At 42.1% G+C, this 22,902-nt stretch overlaps 1 protein-coding gene across 7 annotated transcripts in view; it reads left to right on the forward strand.

The window, feature by feature from the left end:
- PRKG1 (protein kinase cGMP-dependent 1) overlaps window positions 1-22,902 on the forward strand; it is a 983,026-nt gene that overhangs the window by 476,549 nt on the left and 483,575 nt on the right. For all 7 annotated transcript variants that reach the window (XM_083149086.1, XM_083149090.1, XM_083149085.1 and 4 more), the window contains one exon: window positions 19,530-19,643. In XM_083149086.1, the coding sequence (XP_083005212.1) occupies window positions 19,530-19,643 (114 nt within the window). The remainder of the gene's footprint in view (window positions 1-19,529; window positions 19,644-22,902) is intronic.

A 22,902-nucleotide genomic window follows, 5' to 3' on the forward strand; every position in this document is an offset into this window, starting at 1 on the left:
CAACCCTCAGGGTAATCGGCTCCAAGTGCTATACTGTGGGCACGCAAACACCTCCCTCCAAACGGTCAGCCAGCGGTCCTCGTGGGGATGCAGCAAATCCTAGTAGCCTCAGAACAGGATCCGTTCAGTGGTGTTCACTCAGCTTAAGCGCACTTTCGGGCAAATGGAGCCCTTCTTCGACGCTTCTGATTGTTTGAGGCATAGTCCAAATGATACCATATAGAGTTCTTACTTCAAAGTATGCCACATTGTTGCCCCCCCAGTTCACTATATACCACATTGTACTGCTGCCAGTACAAATTATACCACACAATTCCCCAGTGCATATTATACCACATTTAATAGGACCCAGTACATTTTTTTGATTGCATGCATTTTTAAGGGGACATTCAGCGGGTTCGGGGGCTGGCAGTGGAGGAGTGGGGACCAGAGCTGCCGGAGGAGGAGAGGCACCAGAACGCTGGTGGGGGGCGGGTACCTGAGCGCTGGTGGCTGTGGAGCTGGAGACCGGAGCGCTGGGGACCAGAGAGGTGGAGCCTGTAAAGAAGTGATTTCAGGCAGCGGGACTCAGCAGCGGCAGCAGATGACTTTGAAACACTGATTTCAAATTGGCTGAGGCCGCTTAGAGAGAGAGCTCTCTCAGCCAATCAGAGGGCCGTCCAGTGTTTCAAAGCCATCTGCTGCCGAGTCCCGCCGCCTGAAAGCTCCACCGCTCCAGTCCCCAGCTCCGGTCCCCGCCACACAACCGCCACGCCACCCCTCTTTCAGCACCTGATGTCCATCGCAGATGGCATGCGACATCGGGTGCTGCACTGGGCACCACTTGATGCGATGGGACATCGCATCTGAATGCATAAGTGTATGGGCACCATAAGCCTTTAGTCCCATAGCAATGGCACCCACTGCACCTACTATAGCTACGCACATGCCATAGAGTACAATGGATGTTTGAGTGAGAAGTTTGCAGGAATATTTCTAGATACTAGGAACATCTATATTAGGGATCTTGAAATTGGACCTAGAAAGAAGCTCAAAATGCAGTGAGACTATGTTTTAGCGTAGTTCAAAACTGAACTTATGGAACATAGAGCAGTGGCTGAGTGGTAGTGCTTGTGCGATTATGTATAAACATAAAGTCTGGAGATGATTGTGTGGTAGCAAACAAAAGAAATAATTGCTTTGTGGGCACTTACGTCAAATGTTTGAAAATCTATTTATTATACTTGATAACAAAAGAGAGAGAGAGAGAGACAACATACAGTATAAATATATTTACAAAATAAAGATTTACAATAATGATAATGGCACGAAAAAAGAATCAAATGTTATGGGGAACATCAACTATTGGTTATGACGGAAAAAATATTGATCCCAATTTAAGTAGTATGTAACCAATCAAAAAATATTGTATTAGGAAATCATCCAGCCACATCTTATGTATATCGCATTGATAATATTAGATGTATGGGGCCACTTGATAAATTGTCAGTGTGTACTGGTCTCTTTTAGTAAAATAACAAACAAAGAGATGGAGAAATCAAGCACAAATAAAGATGGTTGTTATGCATCCAGAGGTGTAACTAGATATTCGTAGGACCCATAGCTATGGTTCGTAAGGGCCCCCTATTTAGCAACTGATGGTGACAAATCTATGTAAAACATATTACTTAGACCGTAAAGATGGGCCCCAAAGCAGCTGCACTACTTGCACCTATGGTAGTTATGCCCTTGCGTGCATCTGCTGTTTGTGCAAAGATGTAATCCTGGTACCGCACTGAGTTTTCCTTGGGAGTCTCCCCCCAGGTACTAACCCTGCCCTTCACTGCTTGACTTCCACAATCAGATGGAATTAGGCATTCAAGTGAGGTATGATGGTACAGTTAGGATCATCATCAAATGAGTGCACACACAAGTCCAACGCTTGATATAAAAGGCACTTCTGTCTGCTACTCCGCTTACATTAAATATCATCCTTCTTACAGAAGCATTGCAAAGACAAATTTATAGCTGGCTGAGTAAGAGAGTGTTGAAAGGGGGGCAACAGTGGGACCAGTAAATTAAACGACACAATCACTTCTGCTGTCAGCGATCTGTCACAGAGCATCGATTCACTGATGAGAGAGCCAGTATCAGTCACAATACTGGTAGAAAAGTATTCAATACAGAGAGAGCCACTGGCATCGGAGCGGCTCTTGGTGCAGTAAGTGCCACCGCGCCACAGAAATGTGGCGTGGATGCGTCGGAGACACCTGCAAGCCCCATTCCCGGCAATGGATGCCTGAGACGTTCACCACATATGTGTGGCTGGTCAATGCACCAGCAACAATAAGAAAGGCTGCATCTGTAGCTTTATTCACACAGTAAGAAAGTGACTGACCACCCCCTTTTTGTTCGTGGTTGCACCTTTGGCACGGCAATTCCCAGGGATCTTATTTTCAAAAGGTAGACATTATGTTAATATGCTAAATCCATGTGATAATAACTAATGTGACAATGCACTATTATTCCATATTATCACATCACAATCACATTCAAAATATGCGTTGCAATAAATGTGCCCCCATAAATTAAAAACAAGACAATAATTATAAATCAGCTTTCGTTTTTCATTGAAATGTTGAGAATACTTTACAAGAGAAAAGTTCTGAGTTGCCTTTTTCCTCTATTTACTAAGAAAGATTTTCCATTTAGCAATTTAATGAGAATGATTTAGGTCTGATTCATTTTCTACCCATATGAGTATTGCTTACCTGCAGATAAATTTGGTGAAATGAGCAATAAATGTAAAGTAATTGCCCTCTGATTTGAGTCTGCATGAGAATAACAGGAAACCGTTTTCACATTTACAGTAACAGCTGCTAAGTGGCATAAATGGAAAATGATGACACATTTAAGCAGAAATTTAGCGTTTACGGAAATTTGTCTCCAAGGAATAAGAATAAAGGAATGTCTTCAATGTCTTCGAGGAATGTTGAGAGACACATTGAAGGGACAAAATCCTCACAAGTGTATACACTTTTTATTTACATGTTAATATTGCTTTAAAAACAGTATATTTATTTTTTATGTACAGATGGAGCAGCTCCCAATGGATTATAATTAAATATAATTGCCATTCGCCACCTCACACCATCCGATAGAAGGGGGCACGTGCACAAGACGCTCACACGCCTCGTTCTGTCAGAGCCCGCCGCTGCCCTCTGCTGGCTCCCCGCTGCTCCCCCGTTGGCCCCCGCAGCCCCCACTCGCCCTGCCTCTCCCAGAGGCGGAGCTGGGCAGGGAAGCTGCTCCCCGCCGCCTTGCTGATGGGGACGCGCGATCGTGTGAGACCCTCTTGCTTCCCCATCAGATGGAGCTCCTGTCCGCCAGCCTGCGCCAGCTCAGGACATCTGGCGATCCTGCAGGCTGCCATCTGTACAACAATTTGCACAAAAGCTTATTGTGTTTTGGTGGGAAAAATTGTCAATATGTTACAGAGCTGCAGTTGTCATCTCTGTAGCTTTTCTCCCTCCTTAAAGGGATGTTCTATTATTCCTGAAGCCAATTTGTCCAATCAAAACATCCAGATATCATGATGATGATTGATGGTCATTATCACAGACAGGGGTATAAGTTCATCCCAATTGCCTGTAGGCAAGTTGGAATTTGGTGCCCCCCACCTCAAATATGTTGTGTGTCAACATTCACCTGTGCGTAATACTGTATCTCAGGGTCCAGTAGCATTACTTGCTGCAATGCAGGCTGAGTGGTACTAGACAGGAGCCATCCAGTCCCATATTGCAGATGTTAGCATAGCTCCTGGTACAGTATACAGCCAATTAACTACAGGTGAACCACACAGTTGCTGCTTTACATGCAGGTGCCCTTTCAAGGCTTGGAGCCCAGAGGCAGGAGTTTTCATTGCCTCTGGGAGTTCAGGCTAAAACGGCTATGTTGTAACATTTTTGTGCTGCCCCATTCATTAATCAGGTAACGCTGGAGAATTCACTGTAATTTGCCATCCCCATTCATCAAACATGTTGCAAAAAAGGATGACATCTACTGATGGCATCTGTTCTAGATTCTTTATCCTTTCTATGGGAAGGTATCCCGGCTTGCAAAGAGGGATTCATGTCATTACCTCTGCCCGTTATCTGCTCCCTTCAACAGATGTTGGAATTTTCATCAGTTACAGACAGGGAAAGGGCTTTGGCATAGTAGATGCCAAAACGGGCTATAGTCCCAGCTCATGTATGTTGGGCAGCCAACAGAGGGCTATGAGGAGGAGCTGCTAGTACAGCCCTTGTCTCCAGGTGCAGGGCAGAGAGTCGTGAGTCTGTGATGCTCAGCCAGACCTCCTCACTTTGTGGCTGGACCAACCCATTAGCCCTTTGGTAAGGGTGGTGGCTATTTTCCCTTCACGGAAAGGACCAGGATGTGACGTGAGGTGAGGGCGGAAGTTGTTAGATTCTGTATTTTGTCTGTAATTTAGGTTGGTGTAGGTTATTTTATTTCAGCTGCATTGTACCCTTGTAGGATCACTTCCCTCCCTGCAGGTTTATATTCCCCCTCCAGGTAGATGTGGACCCAGTGTATGATGGGAAAGGTCCTCCCGGTGAAGGGGATCTAGCTGCTACCTTTTGGTAAGTGCCAGATGTGCAGTCTGGCCCTGGTTTTCAGCAGTGTCATTTTTCATTTCTACAATAGTAGCAATGATAGAGACCATGAGGTAGTTGATCTTCAGATCAGCTGGCTCTACTAAAGAAATGCTGAATTGCTCCAGTGATTTTGTGTCCACCGCTTCTATAGATACATACCTACCAACTGTCCCGATTTCCGCGGGAAAGTCCCGATATTCGGGGACATTCCCGCGTCCCGCCCGGGGCCGCCATTGTCCCGCGGTGGGGGGGACAGTTGGGAGCCCCCCCAGCCTGCCAAGAATAGACGCTGTGCGCATGCGCACAGCGTCTATTCAGCGCCGACGAGCGGCGAAAATGGGGCGTGGCCTCGCGGCAGTGCCGCGATTATAGACCACGCCCCCTTCCCGATAGGCCACGCCCCTCAAAAAAAACGCTGCGCGCCTCCGGCGCGCACCCTGTCCCGACCAGGCGCCTCCAAAAGTTGGGAGGTATGTAGATAGAGAAACAAGTCACCTCTTAAATGTGCAGAGTATACTGGGTTATTTGCAAATGATTTTATTTTTGATTGCAAGATTTATTTTCTAATTTGTTTGGACTTCCTGAAAGATAATTGTCAGTAGCTGCTACAAATATTTGTTTATACACACACCAATACAAATGTCATTTCTTGCTGTTTCATGATGAAAATGTGAAATAAAACGTGTTCATTTATTTAAGCAAGGATTTATAGCTCATGAATACAAATACGACCATCGTCGTTTCTTCCCGACCATTTTCCAAATGATATGTTTTATATAATTTAAACATTTCCTTCCCAGGAACCCGCCTGCCCTTTCACAAAGCCTTGCGCAATTTAAAGACATAAATTATTACTTTATTTTAAAAAGCTATAGAGCGGAGAGGTTACCTGTAATAATCTGTCATTGTAACAATTATTATTCAGAGAAAAGAATCCAATTGTAGATCTGTGAACATTAAGCTAAATGTATAGCCTGAATACATCTTTCACTTAGACAAAAAGGAATATTTCTATTCTATTCTCTGTTTCTGTCCTTCTTCCGACAAACTACTTTACACATAAGCTACCAGTGATAGCTGGAACCCCTTTACCCAATGGGCTCATTGTATGACATGTAAAGTAGTACACTCTTATGTATTTGAATTATGCGACAAGGGAGCATCTGAGATTGTTATTAACTGAAGATTTTGAGTGGGACTCATCCTGAGAATATGCCTCAATGGTGTTAAGGACGAGTTCCACTCAACCCTTAGCATGGCAAAAGTTCAAATCCCATATAAACACTCACAGGTCCCTCAGTGGCAGTTACTGCTGGTGAAGGTAATGACCAGAGGTGGCACTATGATGACATCATTGCGCTAGTGCCTTTCACTGTTAGGTGGGGCTTATGCCCTTAGGCACTGAAACTAGTGTAGAGCCATTGGATGTGAAGGATACTTAATCTATCCAATCTGCTACATGCTGGACACTAGAAACTCAAGGATACTCAAGTATGCAGGGTAGAATCTGCTCTTTAAATATGTATCAGTGTGATTACCAGCCAATACAACCCGCAGTACAGAAATTATTCTGAAGTTGTGATATGAGGAGAATCACTCATTTTAAAGATGCAAATCCTGTCTTATGCCCAGTACACACCAGAACGATGCAGATCATGAGCGGGTCATAAGACAATCATGCGACCCACTCACGATCTGGTGGAGCTTCCGACCCGCTCACGATCTATATCCGATCCGGGCCCGATCTGAACGCGACCCGTACTCACTTGAATGGACGTTTACAGATCCTACTTGCTGCAGGTAGGCTCTGAGAAACATCCCGCGGGGCCGCACACCGGATCAGAATCGGATCAGAAATGATCTGAAATGGCCCAAACCATGCCCAATTTACATACAATCGGTCGAGATTGTATCTATATTGGGTCATTTTGGGCCAAATCGTTCTGGTGTGTACCCTACATTAGTGATTATTTCCTGGTGATCGCCTGTGATCACAATACAATCTCATCTTCTACTGCAGCATTGATACAAGTATAACCAAGACACATGAGGGGAACAATAAGAAGCTGATACAGAAATGGAGTGAGGTGGACGATACTGTTGTACCTTGGGGCGCGTTAACACGTAAATCCGCCCCTGCTTTCAATGTGCATAACATAAGGAACCCCACAACAGCAGTTTGTAACATTTCTTAGCTGCCGTTTAGTGGGCTGTTCCTAGGAGTACATTTACTAAGGCTTCTCTAGGATGTATTAGAGAAATGCTAGACAGAATCTGATTCGTTGCTATGGGCCAACATCACATAGTTCCATTTTCAGAAGCTTTAGTAAATTTAACATCTAGAATCAAGAGAGTCTAATCCTGCACTCACTTTGGGATAGCCATTTGGTCAACCCTATTTAGGTCGACATGCACTGAGTCGACCGCTAAAGGTCAACAGGGCTTACGTCGAAATAGGTTGACATGGCTAAGGTCGACAGGGTTGGAATATCGACATCAGGTCGACAATGGGAAGGTCGGCAGTCAAAACGTCGACATGAGTCATTCACGCTTTTTTTGAGCCGACATTGCCAACAGGTGGTATATCATCCACAATGGTATGATGGGAGAATAAAATAGTGTGCCGAGTGCAGCGTTACACTTTGACAGTCTTCACTATGTTGACATTCGTGGTAAAAAATTTGAAAAAACATGTCAACCTTTTCACTGTTGGCCTTCGCATTATCGACCTAATGCTTGTGTCGATTTCCAACCCTGTCAACCTTCAGTGGTCGATTCAATGCAAGTTGAACCAGTGAACCATACCCCTCACTTTTGCAGAACTTTTGTATTAGCATCAAGAAAGGATTATGCTGGTGATGATTATGGCAAAAAAAGGGGTCAATAGGAGAGAGAAAATGTATCCTGCAGTCACCTGATGAGACCCGTCCTGAGAGCCATATATACACGGTAACACGCCTGCCCTACTACACGTATAAAATATTGCTGTTCTGCCTTCAGCATGAAAATTGCATCCTTTCTACAGAAACCTAAAGGTTCTCCATTCTGTTTCCAATTTTGCAAGTGGAAAATTGCATTATGTCCCTCCTGCGACATCCCACAAGACAATTCATATTTAATGCAGTCTTCTAGTGAATTGAACATTTCAAATGAAAGTGTGTGAGATGCTGTAATAAATCCCAAGCTTGAAGGTTAACATTTTTGCAGGTGAATGGAAAGTACACAGAGAAGATAGCTAGACGCATCCTATTGCTGAGACTGACCCCAGAGAGTGCATGAAACTTTTACCTGGCAAAATGTTCCCGTAGTAATTGCCTTCATTTATGCCTGTCCGATTACGGCATTTATGTGTCGGGAAATTGTACGGTGAGCACCGGCTGAAGGTATGATGTGCACTTCCAGGTGACAAAACAAAATGTGGAACAGCGTCAATGTAAAAAGCTAAAATCTAAAAAAAGCAGAAATTTACACAACTATCAAGACACAATGAAAGTGTAGTAATACATGTAATACAATGTATAATACACTACGACCTCATCTAGAGTACTGTGTTCAGTTCTGGAGGCCATATCTCCAGAAGGATATAAATACATTAGAGACTGTACAAAGAAGGGCAACTAAAATGGTGCATGGCCTACATCACAAAACATACCAGGAAAGACTAAAAGATCTTAATATGTATACTTTAGAGCAGAGAAGGGAAAGGGGGGACATGATAGAAACTTTCAAATATAAAAAGGGTTTTAACAAGGTACAGGTGGGAGACATTCTTCACAGGAAGAGGAGCAGCAGAACACGAGGACATGCACTGAAACTAGAGGGAGGAAGATTCAGGGGAAATGTGAGGAAGAATTTTTTCACAGAAAGAGTAGTAGATACTGTAAGTGGAATAGCCTACCATCAGAGGTGGTAGACACAAATACAGTAGTACAATGTAAACATGCTTGGGATAGGCATATTGATATCCTTACAAAAAATAAGGATCAAATATGGTTTGAGGTAACATGTTTAAAAAAGAGGCAGACTAGATGGGCCAAGTGGTTCTTATCTGCCGTCAAATTCTATGTTTCTATGTCAGGTGTGCGCACCCGAATGGAGCAAAGCTTGAATTGCTCTGTCTGGCACCATATAGTGGCGGCCTACATGCAAAAGATTTAAATTTCCTTTATAGAGGTGAGGAGCAGTATTCCCTTTTATTATATAGGATTGTTATATATTTTGTATTTGTTTATGTGTTTTTATTTTATCGCTCACTGTGTACAACCCGCAGGCAGTCTATCCTGCGTAGATCGCATGGTTTTCTCTTTAAGCACTGGCAAATCCCTGCTCCAGCACAGATCACTCAGCAGATGTCGCGGGTGTGCCGCGATGTGTGCTTAGCAATCTGTGCTTAACTCTTTGAGAGCCAAGTGAAGTTGTCAAAATAGGTGTGAAAATTTCCAAGCAAACATTTTTTTTCATCATAATGACCTGTAATGTTTACCTTATATAGGAAATATAATCTTTTTTTAACACAACATTAATTATTTGAATTCATATAACAAATGTGAGCAACGTTGGCCATATTAGCGGATTTTTTGAACTTCTCTCACAGAGATATTGGCACTTTAAAGTGTAAAGCACCTCACTCAGGACGGAGGCGGCATCGCCCCTGTGTATGGGGCTTAAATAGAAAACTGTTGCTGATTTTAGTAAAACATTAGCTCCAATTTGTAAAGCAATATTTTGAGATTTCTGCCAAATTGGCTATTTAACAATTTGCTACTCATATTATTTTAGGGTGATGTGCCAAGTCTACTATAAACACAGATTTAGATGTAATCGAGGATCAAATGCAATGATGCATGAAATAATAATCAGTTACAGTATAACCTACAGTATCAATGTCTATAAGAAAGCTTACCACACTCAACACACTCTTACTTTGGTGATCCGATTATTGTGTATGCGCTATAGAACATATATTGTACACATGGGGACCGATTCAGTGGGATCTGATTTGGTACCCAGCCCTGATGGACAGGGTTGGCGCATGCGCATTTCTGCCCATGTGAAAACCCCTGAACCAAACCGCTTTGGTGAGTTTCACACTTGTTGGGCCGTTTGTTGCAGGAAAGGAGGGCCGGGCGGACGGGGGCAGAAGTGGCACTGCAGCAGGGGAGCGTCCAGCATTTTATGTGCATCCCCATGAAAATGCTGGGTGCTCCCCTGGGAACGCAGGCGGGCCAATGCCTGCTGGTGGCATCACAGGACGTCAGCACCCGCTCAAGTTTTCACAGACTTTTATTTCTGAAGGGGAGAGAAATCATTCAATGGACGTCAAACATCAAAAGATTTCTCCCCCCTTTGGCCGCATCTGAGGGAATGTGTTCACGTACATCCCCTCGCATGTTGCTGAGGGGATTCCACGGCGGGGGGAAAGGTCGCTTGGCTTGGCAACGGGTTCAATCACCCCCATACTTTGCAGAAAGAGGCTTTAAATAGCGCTGAAACGTAGAAGTGATAAAGTTATCTCACTGTCATGACATGCCTGCGTTTTTCTTCCCGTAAACTCCCAGTTAACACCTCAACAGTCACTACCTGCCAATGACTGTGCAATGTAATCCCAATTGCCAGCAAGATTGCAATGCACCTTTGCTTATTGCGAACAAAGCACTTGCCCAGTCTGCAGGTAATCGCTCAGTAGCATTCTCATCAGCCATTGCATACGAGCATAAAAAACAGTCTGAATACGTAGGTAATGAACCCATACAATTAAATTATGAAAAATGCTCAACTGATATCTGCATAATTAGAATGGGTTGTACTGCATATACTTACCTGACCCCTGTTGGGATTCCCTCCATCAGGGAATGACTGACTGCCAGCTATCCCTATTTAAATTAAAAAAAATCAATATATTGACAGTTGGAACTCCAGATTCTTAAACACTAACGATTATTTCATGAGTGGTCCATGCAATCAACTTCAATGTCACAGCTTTGCCAAGATAATTGGATTTTGATTGTTATAGTTATAGAGCTATCTAGTATGGAAGAAATTTGCACCACACAAGAGCCTGTATGTGGCAGCTTGGTTACCATATTGGCTATCAATACTGACCCACAGCCACGAGATCATGTGTTAAATTCCTGACCAAGAAACCATCTCACGTCCACCTTTTGACTGTTGACTTTCCCATTGTTGACCTAATGCTTGTGTCGACCTTACGACCCTGTCAACTCTAGCCATGTTGACCCAAGCCCTGTAGACCGTTAGTGGTCGACAATGTATGTCGACCCTATGACCCATAACTGGTGAGCCCTTTATCAGTTCTGTTCTGTACAGCAAAACAGCGGGTGATCCCTTAATAGACCCCGTGCCTATACACATGGCATCTGGGAGTGCTGGGCATACCCTCAAAGTGATGAAAACAGGGGGATATGTTGCCCCCCGCCCCCTCTATTTCGGCAAGACATTACCCCTTTTTGGCCAAAGATGTGTGGAACTGCTGATATTCGCTGTTGAATTTTTGTGAGGTATGTATATGTTGTACTGCAGTGGTGTCAAACTTATGGCCCTCCAGCTGTCTTGGAACTACAGATCCCAGCATGCCCTGCCACAGATTTTATATAATGAATTGCCAAAACTGTGGCAGAGCTGGGATGTGTAGTTCCACAACAACTGGGGGGACATGAGTTTGACACCACCATTGTACAGTACTGTAATGACGTGGCACCTCTGTAAGACAAATAACGGCAGTGGTCATGTTAAACCTGACCTGTGTACTGGAAGTGTTTGATTTCTATGTATTTCAGACATAAACTAAATATCTATCTGAGAGCATTGTGATTGGATGTATTCTTTTCCCTTCGATCGTTACATTTCTTCTTCTGCTCTGCTACAGACACACAAACCCGGGGGAGCCGTGAATGAGCAATAGGTTTCTCTCTGCACGCTGAGTCCTTGTCAGGAGCCTTCACTTCCTGGCAGACAATATAAAAGTGGAACTACACATTTTGGAAAGTACACAAGACACTTAAATTGCATACCTCTAATACTTGATAATCTGGCTCTGATATGACATTTATCATCTACTGTGGGAAGACAAATGATAACCACTCTAACAAGATAAATGTCACAACAGCCCATCTGCTTCATGGATTTGCTCTTCATATGTGCAGGTGTTAGCTGACATCTCTGAATCTTCAAGCACAAAGTTAAAGTGTTTGTTAAGAGTTGCTCCTTTGTGTAACACTTTATGGCAATTTAGTTCATCACTGTAATTAGTATTGCTTCCCAGATACAGTATAGAGCGTTGTACAGGTTACTCAGAGAAGAGTTCGCAGGGACTATGTAAAAACCGGACCCGGGCTAAACTCCGGACCGCTGGACAGGACATCAAAATCTGCAGTCCTGAGCTTGTAGGGTCCGGTCCGGGGGGTGTCCTGTCCGGGAGGTGTCTTGTCTGGGGGGGTCCCTGTTATAGCTATCACCAGGGACATGGTGGATGGGAGATTACAGCCTCCCCGTGTGGTCCGGACCGTCCGGTTTTTGCTACTTGCCCGGACCATACAGGGAGGCTTTATTCTACCCCCCTCCTCCTCTACTTGGTGACAGGTGTCACAGGCAGCCCCCAGGACAGGACACCCCCGAACAGGACACCCCCCGGACCAGAGGCTACAAGCTCCAAAATGTAGAGTTTGTTGTCTGGTCCGGTTTTCACCCGAGTTCGCATAGTACTCGCTTCTTCATTAAATGTCACAGCCTTCTCATCATAACATATATCATAAAATAATAAAAACATGTTACATTTATTTTTGCTGACGGTAGATAAACCCAGATTTATTTTAGCCTACTTTCATAGCTCAAAGGGCATTATGTAAGCATAAAATTATTTAAGACTTGACAGTTTCCCATGGCAGAAGGGCAATACCTCACACCTGCTCAATGCATGTCTCTTTACATGTTTACACCTGCGCTACCATTTTTTATGTATTTTTTTTGTAATTACATCTAGATGAATAGCACAAAAGATGGACTGTTATTTCTTGTTATACATTGAAGGACCTTTCCATGGAAATGACCTAGTACTCTAACATCGACAATGCTCCTAGTAATTGGATTTTTCCACTATTTATTGTTGGAGGCTATAGAACCAAACCTCTCGCTTTCATCCTTGAAGCCTCTGTTTTCAATAAGTGCAGCTGGGCTACTAGAATATTTTCCGAATCGATGTTGCATAAGATCTAAATCATGTGCTTGTTAACAAATTACATTTTCAAACACTATAATGTATTTCGTGGAGCTGCGTATCGTGTGCACATCACCTAAATTGGTGCAAATATCATATGGAAAATCCAAGAATTGAGCCGCTGTTGCTTTTCAACAGCCCTGAAATGACCAGGACAGATTCTGGGTATGGTTCAGGTTCTCTGAGTTCTGGGTCTTTGGCTGTGTCTATTTACTCAATCTTAAATTATATTTGAATGTGATCTCACCCACATGAATTTACTGCGCTACAGAAAATGTAGCATTCACATCAAATGATAAATTGTTCTGAGAGTTTCTGGGTTCCCTGTGCTTTTTATGAATGTACTGTGCAAATGCTGAGGACAGTGAGGGATGTTATCTAACTGCTGCCGATCAGCATAGTGTTGCTGTTTAGAAATGAAATTATTTTGGTAGGGGATTTTTGTTTATGAAAAATGGCTGTTATGGGATTATAGTCTAGAGATCAGATATGGGTGCTTGAGTTTTCATCAGCTGAATCTGCCTGCTGTAGCTCCACTACTAATGAGATTATACAAGGCTCTTAATGACATTTTATATTTACATAATAACTCATAATTGACAACTGTACTTCGTTATCATGGACAATCCATGTTCATAAAGATTAGTCCCTGTGTCACCACAAGACCCATCAGCCCATGCATAATATGTGGGTGTTAAGCAGCACAAACCACTTGCCTTGCTAAAAATGACTGACACCCCCCCCCCCCATAAATAAGTCTGATGGAAACTGTTAAACACAAAGTTCTGGCACCACCAATATTTCGTTAAAGAGTTGACCTCTCAGAAATCTACATTTACTCCAAAAATCTGCTAACACCCTAATTTATTCAGCTGAACCAAATAATTAACTCAGTAAATGCAGTGTTATAAAATAATATTTGTATCTTTCTTGTGAATCGTCTATGAACACAAAGACAGACCATTATTGTGATTTAATAAGACAAAATCAGAATGCTTATTGCATATATATAATATATATATATATATATATATATATATATATATATATATATATATATATAATGTGGCATTCAATTGCATTTAATGTGGCAATATTTCTAAAGATAAAAGCTGGTTGGTTGTGTCTATAAAAAAAATGTGATACAATAAATGACAAGGTATAAAAGCAAATATTCTGCAAACTCACAACCCAACAAGTTACAGGATAAAAGTGATAAACAAAGATCTTGCGGACTTTAACCACATCATTGGAACCCACTTGTTTTTCAATGGCAGTAAAAATGGTACCCAATGAATAATATGAGATACCACTCTTTTTGGCATTAATATGACGCCAAAATAGTACATCAGGCGTAAACAAGTGCATTATACCCTACAGGGTTTCTCCATAGGGATGTCCTAACACTTCTTTTTGTTCTCATGACTTGTCTTGCTTGATAACCATGTGTGTGGTGTTACCAGCAAGATAAGACTGACTCACTCATTTTGAAGATTAAGTTCAAACAGAATAGAAAGATGGGAATTAAATAATAGCTATAGGTCAAAGTAATTTCCCCTCTTGGAAATAACTGTCATGAAGAATCTTCATGGCTTAAATCTGAAAGAATTCCATATAAAAGATCATCCGTCTTTCTTAGTAAGAAGATATGATAATAATAATGCTTTCAATAAACTGTTATGTTGTTTCTTTTAATTATTTGGTCTATTCATCCTTTAATATGGATCTGTCTCCTTTCCTTCACATTTTTTGTTTTAATTCGGTCATTCACTTCAACCATTTCTATAGCAATGTTTAGCTTCATAATCTTCTTAGCCCTCCTCAGTACTATTATGTACACTTCCCGCATCTATCCTGCATCTTGGAATCCTAGTGGAGGCAGGCGGTACTGCAAGTGGTGGGGGGAAATCTAATATGATACTGTGGCACAACCCAGCAATCCCTGCACAGATAGGGCTTTATCGAGTATTTCAGGGTGTTTTAAGGACCAATGCTCCATCTTTTGTTAAATGCTTTTTCACTTTTTAAACACACAGTAAACTAGATGAATACTTATTTAATAATTCATAGATATTAATGTCATTTTTCTATATTTAATTTAATATTTAAAACTAATTAAATAATATTATTTTTATTATGTAATTACAAAAATTACACTGTTTTGTTAATTTACTTATTTTGGTGCTTAATGACTATTTGGTACTGTACAGATGCAAGAATACAAGATAAAAACAAAACACCGGAAACTCCCAGCATACTGCAGTGGAGCAGCAAAAGAGTCATATATCCTATATGATAATAATTTTAGAGGACATGGTCACACTCATTTGCAAATATAGGGTGGTCCATAAATATTAAAACACCCTTATACAAAGGAAATGAGTATGGGAATATTAGTGTCTGTCTACCTATATGATATGGGAGTGGGGAAAAACTCTTTAGGGTTTTTACAAGTATGGTGGCCATCTTGGATTTAACTCTAATACATGTGCTATTGCAAATGACTTGAATTCTGCATCTGTTTGATGTCATACAACTACCTTGCCATTCCCATATTATCTGTGTAGACACTGGGCTTTTTTTTTCTTACTCATTTCCTTTTTATAAGGGTGTTTCCATTCCTATGGAGCACCCTGTAAATAATAAGCCAAGATATCTCTACTCAGGTGGTCCTGCACTACATAAAAATAGCCCCACTTGGGTCATCTATTAAACATCCACCTCTCTCTACACTGAGGAGTCAACTCCTCTGAAGGCACCCGAGGATCCACCAATATGGCACTACAAGGGTCAGCATTCTTTCTATTTATGGATCCCATACATGTCTTTCGGAACAATCGATTTATTATGCTCCTCTTGCATTTTGTGTATCACTATTATTTCAACTGTTGGACTGTCCCAACAGTTGGTGCTCATGGAGAAGACATGTTACGGAGAGTAATCAAACTGATCTCTTTCCACCCTTCCCCCTAATGCTTGTTAAATAATGGGTCCTGATTCTCCTGCTTATCGTGAAGAAGCGGACACCTGCTAATCCCTCATGTATTAACCCACCCCCGCACTGATAAGGAGAGCCGTTATGACCAGCGTTAACAGCTCTACTTATTGGCGCCCTCTCAGGCCTGCACATGTGCATTTTAATAAGTCACTTTCTCTACCCCCGGCTGGCTCACTGCGCATGCGCGAGATTTCGCTTCAACCGCAAGATATCCAGCACAGCCCAGAACCACAGCAGGGCTAGCACTGTCAACACAGTGGGGGATAGGACAATTCTAGCCCTGAGCTGGTGAAAGCTAATCACTGGGGGGATTGCAGGGGACAGCCCTGTCGAGCGTAACTTGGCGGGCTGTCACTAGAGCATGTTAGGTGCGTTATACATTGGGGTAAACGTAATCCCCCCAGTTAACCAGCATTGAGTGCAGTCTCTGTAAATGGCTATGTACTGTGAACCAGTGCACATAGAGGGTGATTCTGGTAAGCTTTGACGCAGCCCCACCCTGCCACCCAAACCCCACGTTAACATGCGAGGAGATGTGTAACAAAGACACATCCCCTCGCATGTCTCCGCTGCAGGAGAAATCATTCTGTGATCGGCAACCTTCAAATGATTTCTCCTGGCTTTGCAAACAAAAGTCAGTGGGAACTGACTTTTATGTGCGAGCGCATCGTTCCGCACACGCACCCATGGGAATGCCGAGTTTTCATGAGGACAGCCATAAAATGCTGGGCATTCCGATGGGCAGCCCCTGCCGCCGTCCACCCCTGGCCAACCCTGATATATGGGAATGACTCAGCAACTATGCAAGTCGCTGAAGCCATTTGCAAAGGAGGTCTGCACATGCGGGACCGGACCAAACTCACAGGATTGCCAGTCAATCAAAATCACCCCCAAACTGTAGTTTAGGCTTAATTGACAATTTATTGTGTGTAATCAGTACATTAGAAGCTACAATCCACCGCTCTTCGGTCAGTGTTGATCGGTTCTTAGTTACAATATTCAATAAAACGACTTGAAAATGTTATATGCTTTATTGTAATTAATATTAATGGTGAACAGACTGTTATATTTTGTGAGAGTTTCCTTATCAACCCTGTTTAATTATTTATATGAACACTCTCATATCGTATGCTGCATATGTCAATTAAGGAGTATGAGTTTTCACCTTAATTGACATATTTAGACTTTACAAAACTTAACTTTTCAGCGATTTGCAAAGGCATGAATACCCATTATGGCTGTTACACAGAAGACCCGCCGAGTCACTTGTGGGTTGTTTATCTTGACACAAATACCAATTAGCTACAGTGGTGATACTAAACTGTGGTTTTTAATGATGAGCCAAGGGAAATGCTAGGAGCGGTGCCATATTTAACGTGACAACTCGTAATAGTATTATAGTTTATTGCAGTTTTGAGATTGCTGTTGGGGCAATATATGCCTCCTCGTTCCTGCGATATATGTGCCCAAGGAGGACAAGATTAATGCTGCCAGAGCACTGCTAGTTTTATTAACGCATAGAGGACAAAGAAAAACATGTTTTACAGCATTTGTACTTAAAACGCAGGAATCCCCCGGAATCATGCAAAACCGTCAAAGCAAATGAGGTTAAAAACTGCACTGAGCCGGTACACCCTTTGCTAAAATACATAATTTATATAAAATATATTTATTTTCTTGCTTTTCTTTGTTTATACAGTAAATGCAGGTATTAAGCTTGATGCACAGTATATAGGGACAAGTGTCTTCTATGGATTGGGGCAATTACCCATTCCCCCCCCCCAACACTGGGGTCGGAGACTCAGGAAATCCAACATGGGATGTAATTGCAGCCTAGCGAACAGGTATATCCCCCTCAGTGGAATGTCTGCCCCCCCACTGTGCAAATCCCCTCGGTAGCATGAAATGGGGTGTATACATTAACACATCAACCTTTGCAAGTGGCTGCACAGGCTGGGGAATAGGAGTTGGTGGGGCAGGGAGGCTGCTCCGCCTCCCACTTTACAATGCCCAGATTGCTGACACGTAGAGTGGGGGGTGGGGCTATGATAAATTCAATTCAGCATGAATTGCATTATTGTCCTGCCCCTTCCAGTCCACAAAAAGCAGGGGAGAGGATTTCGGGTTGCGGACAATATGGGGGTGGGCATCTGCCTTCTATTCTGGGGGCCACCCAATTTACAGGAGCCTCCAGTCCATTCTAGGGGAGGAGACAAGTAATAGGGGTACACACGGTGAGATTTTTCTTGTGATTCGATCCCGATTCGACTGGGATCGAATCCGGATCTAATCAAATTGTATGCAGAATGCATTCGATTTGACTATATAGTACAGATCTGTACTACTGTCAGTGGTGTAGCTACCGTACGGCAGCCACCGCGGCTGCTTGGGGGAGCAAGCGCCAGCGGGGCACTGCCGGTGCTTATCAGGCCAGACAGTCTCCCAGCGCCTGCTGATGGCCGCCCGTGCCGCCGCCGCATTCCAGGTCCGGCACCACATATATCCTCCTGGCTCCGTCTCCTGCAGTTCTTATGAAAAAATTACACGACAAAATGGCTGCCCCCATACAGCAGACATTTTTTTAGGAATATTAGAGGAGGCGGCGGTCTGCTATTAGGGGCAGCCATTTTGTCGTGTAATTTTTCATTAGAACTGCAGGAGACGGAGCAGGAATGCGGCAGCAACGGCATGCGGACGGGTAAGGGGAGTGCTTAACTTTACTTCGGTGGGGGGGGGCACAAAAATGTTAGTTACGCCACTGACTACTGTATATAGTCTTGCCTGCCAAGACTATGTTTAAGTTCGATTTACACTATACGGGTGTGTGCATTGGGATCGAATCTGCATCAAATGTAGAAAAACCATTCGATGCACATCCGATTTTCTATTCGATTATGCTTCTATAAGCAAAATCGAATTGAAAAATAGTGCACATCTCACCATGTGTACCCTCTATAAGAATTACCAAATAATTAGCCAAATTCCTTCATATTTCAAATTACACACTCACAGTATCTGAACTCAAAATAAAGACTGATTCTTCCTTTACATTGTGATATTAGATTAAAATGAAGAAGCTCCGACCTGTGACAGTAGAGTCTGCTTTCACCTGACATTTTCACCTATCCCCACACACACAAACGTTCTGCAGATCAAAAGGCTAATACTGTATGTGCCAAAGTCCTTCCAAGCAGACATAACCGTATTGCCCATTGGGACATGATTAAATGCACAATTCAACTGGTGCTATACATTGCTAGATCTAGTTATGTTTCAGCTACTCCTGGAGAAATAATATACTTTTATGTAGGGTTAGATTCAGGTTATTTTTGTAATTAATTTATTGTGTTGTACATACAACATGCCGATAAACATACAGAGAATAAGCCTTGTTTGTATAATGTAAGACGTATCTGCTCATACCAATACCAGTGTCAGTTCTGCTATCTGAAATGAAGTCAGATATCTAAAGACACCATTAGAACATTGTTATATAGTGAAATAATGATTTTTCATTATGAAACTTTCAGATGAGAGGAATAACTGCTTTTACCCCTTTAAAAAAAAAATCCGCATTTTCTGCATTATTAAAAAAGAAAAAAAAAACTCCTCTTCCACCTCTTACCAGCAATACTAATACAAGCAATGTTTTATTTTTCAGACGGCAAGGTAGAAGTCACAAAAGAAAGTGTGAAGCTATGCACCATGGGACCAGGGAAAGTATTTGGAGAACTCGCTATACTGTACAACTGCACCCGCACAGCAACCGTCAAAAGTAAGAGCGTACCCTATTTGTTATGTGCACAGCATGGTCTCTTCCGTACCCTTTTTATTATGTGCACAGCGTGGTCTTTTCTGTACCCTGTTTATTGTTTGCACAGTGTGGTCCCTTCTGTATCCTGTAAATATTTAATATGCTCAAGCAGCAGTGGGAGGAATTTATACAGTGGGTTTCTAACAAGATACATTGTTTTAATTTCAAAGTTCACTTTTAATTGAAAATGTGATTTTACTTTTTGAAGTGGATGGAATGATCTGAAGTTTTTGTACAATTTGATACTATTATTTCTGTACAAATCAGATCAAAGTGGTTGAAGAAGCAGGACAGTAAATGGACGGGTTAAGTTGGCTCTTTGTAGAAACAGTGTATCCTATTTTTAAAGTTTATCAAACCAAAAGAGGACAATTGGAGAAGTCACCCATAGCAACCATTCTAGGACATTGATGCTGATTCTATCTGGCCATTCCAAGAGCTTGGAGTAGTGGGGGTGAGTGCCATAGTGGGTTAGGCGGGGACCCAACAAGTTAAATGAGGCTGGTCCAGAAGCGTGGTTTCTATTAACATGGCGAGGCTATACAGTGCTATCATTGACATGATTCTGCACAAATTGCATAATTGCTAGGATAAGTGGTGATGGCTGCCAGATTCTGGGAGACTTGCTCACTTTTTCAGGCAGCCAAGGGGGGATGGGGGGGGGGGGGCACCTGATTTTAATGAGCCTCCTGGCCATTCTGGGAGAGTATTCATGTATGTTTGAAGAAGGTTCAATAGATCTATTCCCTTAGTGTACTCAGAGCCTCTTCTGGCCACTGCATGTGGGCCTCACAGCATAACACCAGCTTTGTTGTCCTCATGGCATAACACCAGATTTGTTGTCCTCATGGCATAACACCGGCTTTATAGTCCTCATGGCAGAACACCAGCTTTGTTGTCCTCACGTCAGAACACCGGATTTGTTGTCCTCATGGTAAAACATCGGATTTGTTGTCCTCATGGCAAAACACCGGATTTGTTGACCACATGGCAGAACACTGGCTTTGTTGTCATTAAGGCGGAACGCCGGATTTGTTATCCTCATGTCAGAACACCAGATTTTTTGTCCTCATGGCAGAACACCGGCTTTGTTGTCCTCATGGCAGAACACCGGCTTTGTTGTCCTCATGGCAGAACATCAGCTTTGTTGTCCTCACGCCAGAACACCGGATTTGTTTTCCTCATGGCAGAACACCAGCTTTGTTGTCCTCACGGCAGAACAATGGCTTAGTTGTCATTACGGCGGAACGCCGGATTTGTTGTCCTTATTTACAATGACAGTTGAAATGAATGGTCATATACATTTATCCTTTTAGTCAGCTTAATGGATGGTGTGCTCTCACAGAATTATTCTTGATATGTTTATTGCATATATGAAACACGTCAAACAGAATGAAATAAATTGCGAGGGTGAGGTACAGTAAACCAGCAAGATAAAAGGTATTAAAATCCAAAGAATATTTCTGCCTGCTTTTGTGATTTGAGAATAAGATATATAGGTCAAGGATTAAGGCAGTGAAAATGGAATGAAACCAGCATAATGCCTTGATTTTGGCATGGAGCAGATACTAGGCTTCTCTATACAGAGCAGCACTGGCAGACTTTTGCATTCTTCCAATGCTTCTACGTCTTTAGGCCTAGTAACATTTTAATTATTTAACTGTCCTTAAAGACATTAAATAGGGTAGAACATTTTGTCATGGCTTGTCTTAGAGAGCATACTATTGGGTGGTGTCTTAAATGGTGTGTTTAAGCTTAGTATCCAATTACATTGATTAGTCTTATGCCCCATACACACGCTTCAGTCCAGGGTCTTTTTCAATTCGATTTTGCTTTTAAAAGCATAATCAAATCGAAATTTAATCCAAAATGACCCTGAATTGAAGCGTTTGCCCTTTTTGAGCAAGTTTCACGTGGACAGCCAGACCGCATGGAATCTGTATAAAACAGGCACCTGCGCCTACAATCACCATTTGGTCTGCAGTGGTACTGTATTGCTGCGCCATTGCTCCTGTCACAGAAGACAGCTAGTATAAATAATGTACAGTAAATGTAAGGCGGTTATAGCCAGCAGTGTAGCCTCTTGTTACAGAAGATGGCCAGTAACCGCTACATAGGAAATGTAAATACAAACTGAAATCTACATTTCTGTTATCAGTAAGGATATTGTGAACCTGCCCCACAGACATCGGAAGAATTGTCCAAGGCCTCTGTGCTATAGAAACCTATTTGTCTTAGATATAAAACACAATTTATGTAACATGAAATTCCAATGTCAGTAGTCCTTTAAAAACACAGAGCTTTTCTATAGAGATTTCAGCATTAGTAATATTGGACAAAAACAATCCATAGCTGGCAAAATCATTAGCAACTAAAGCACCCGTAAGACATTACCCTGCCACGGAACATGAACTGTCATGAACGCCTAGTGTATGGCCACAGTGGAATAACGCTTTAAATTAAGAGTCAACTGTTGATCTGGTTAAACTGATAATTGCCTGTTCTATAACTCTGTGGATTAAAAAATGCTTAGGCAAGTTGGAGTGAGTACTTAGCTTGATTAGATTTAAGTTCGTGTATGAAAGCAAATTATAAATGGAGAACAAAAAAACACTTACATAAAATTGAACATTAATAAACAATTATAAGGCTTTGCCAAATACTCTGCTCATTACACTACAAGAGGTACACAACAAAACAAGACAGATTTATTATTTGTGTTCTACTGTAGCTTACTGTAAATGCCCTGGGTTATGTCTTTTTAATTAAATTATTTTCTTTTTAAATGGGTTTATTTAAAAGGTTTATACATTTTGACAGAGCTATTTATAAAATATAATGACTCACATATAATCAGTGGAAAATTCTGTCATTCTACTACATTTTATAGCTGAAGGCTGTTAGTGTGTGGGCTACGTCAGGCGGCTCAGTTTGCTAAAAGTCAGGGAATTTAAGTGTGCAATCAATCATACCAATGGTTGAATGCAATGCCGGTGCATGGGTAAGTATTAAAAGTTAGGTAATTGAACTACTTTGGACTCTAATAACTTAAATACAATGTCATGTTTCTATTAAGTTTGAATAATAAATCTTGTGTAGTATTATAAGATGGGTACAATATTATGCACAGGCAGATTGCGAACTAAATGTAGATGGAACCAACACCAATGCATATGGAATGAATACATCAGTACACCTGTGTGGAAGCCGATGGTTTCAA

The sequence above is a fragment of the Crinia signifera genome, chromosome 6 (genome assembly GCF_055691185.1).
Source record: "Crinia signifera chromosome 6, ASM5569118v1, whole genome shotgun sequence".
Classification (NCBI taxonomy): Eukaryota; Metazoa; Chordata; class Amphibia; order Anura; family Myobatrachidae; genus Crinia; species Crinia signifera.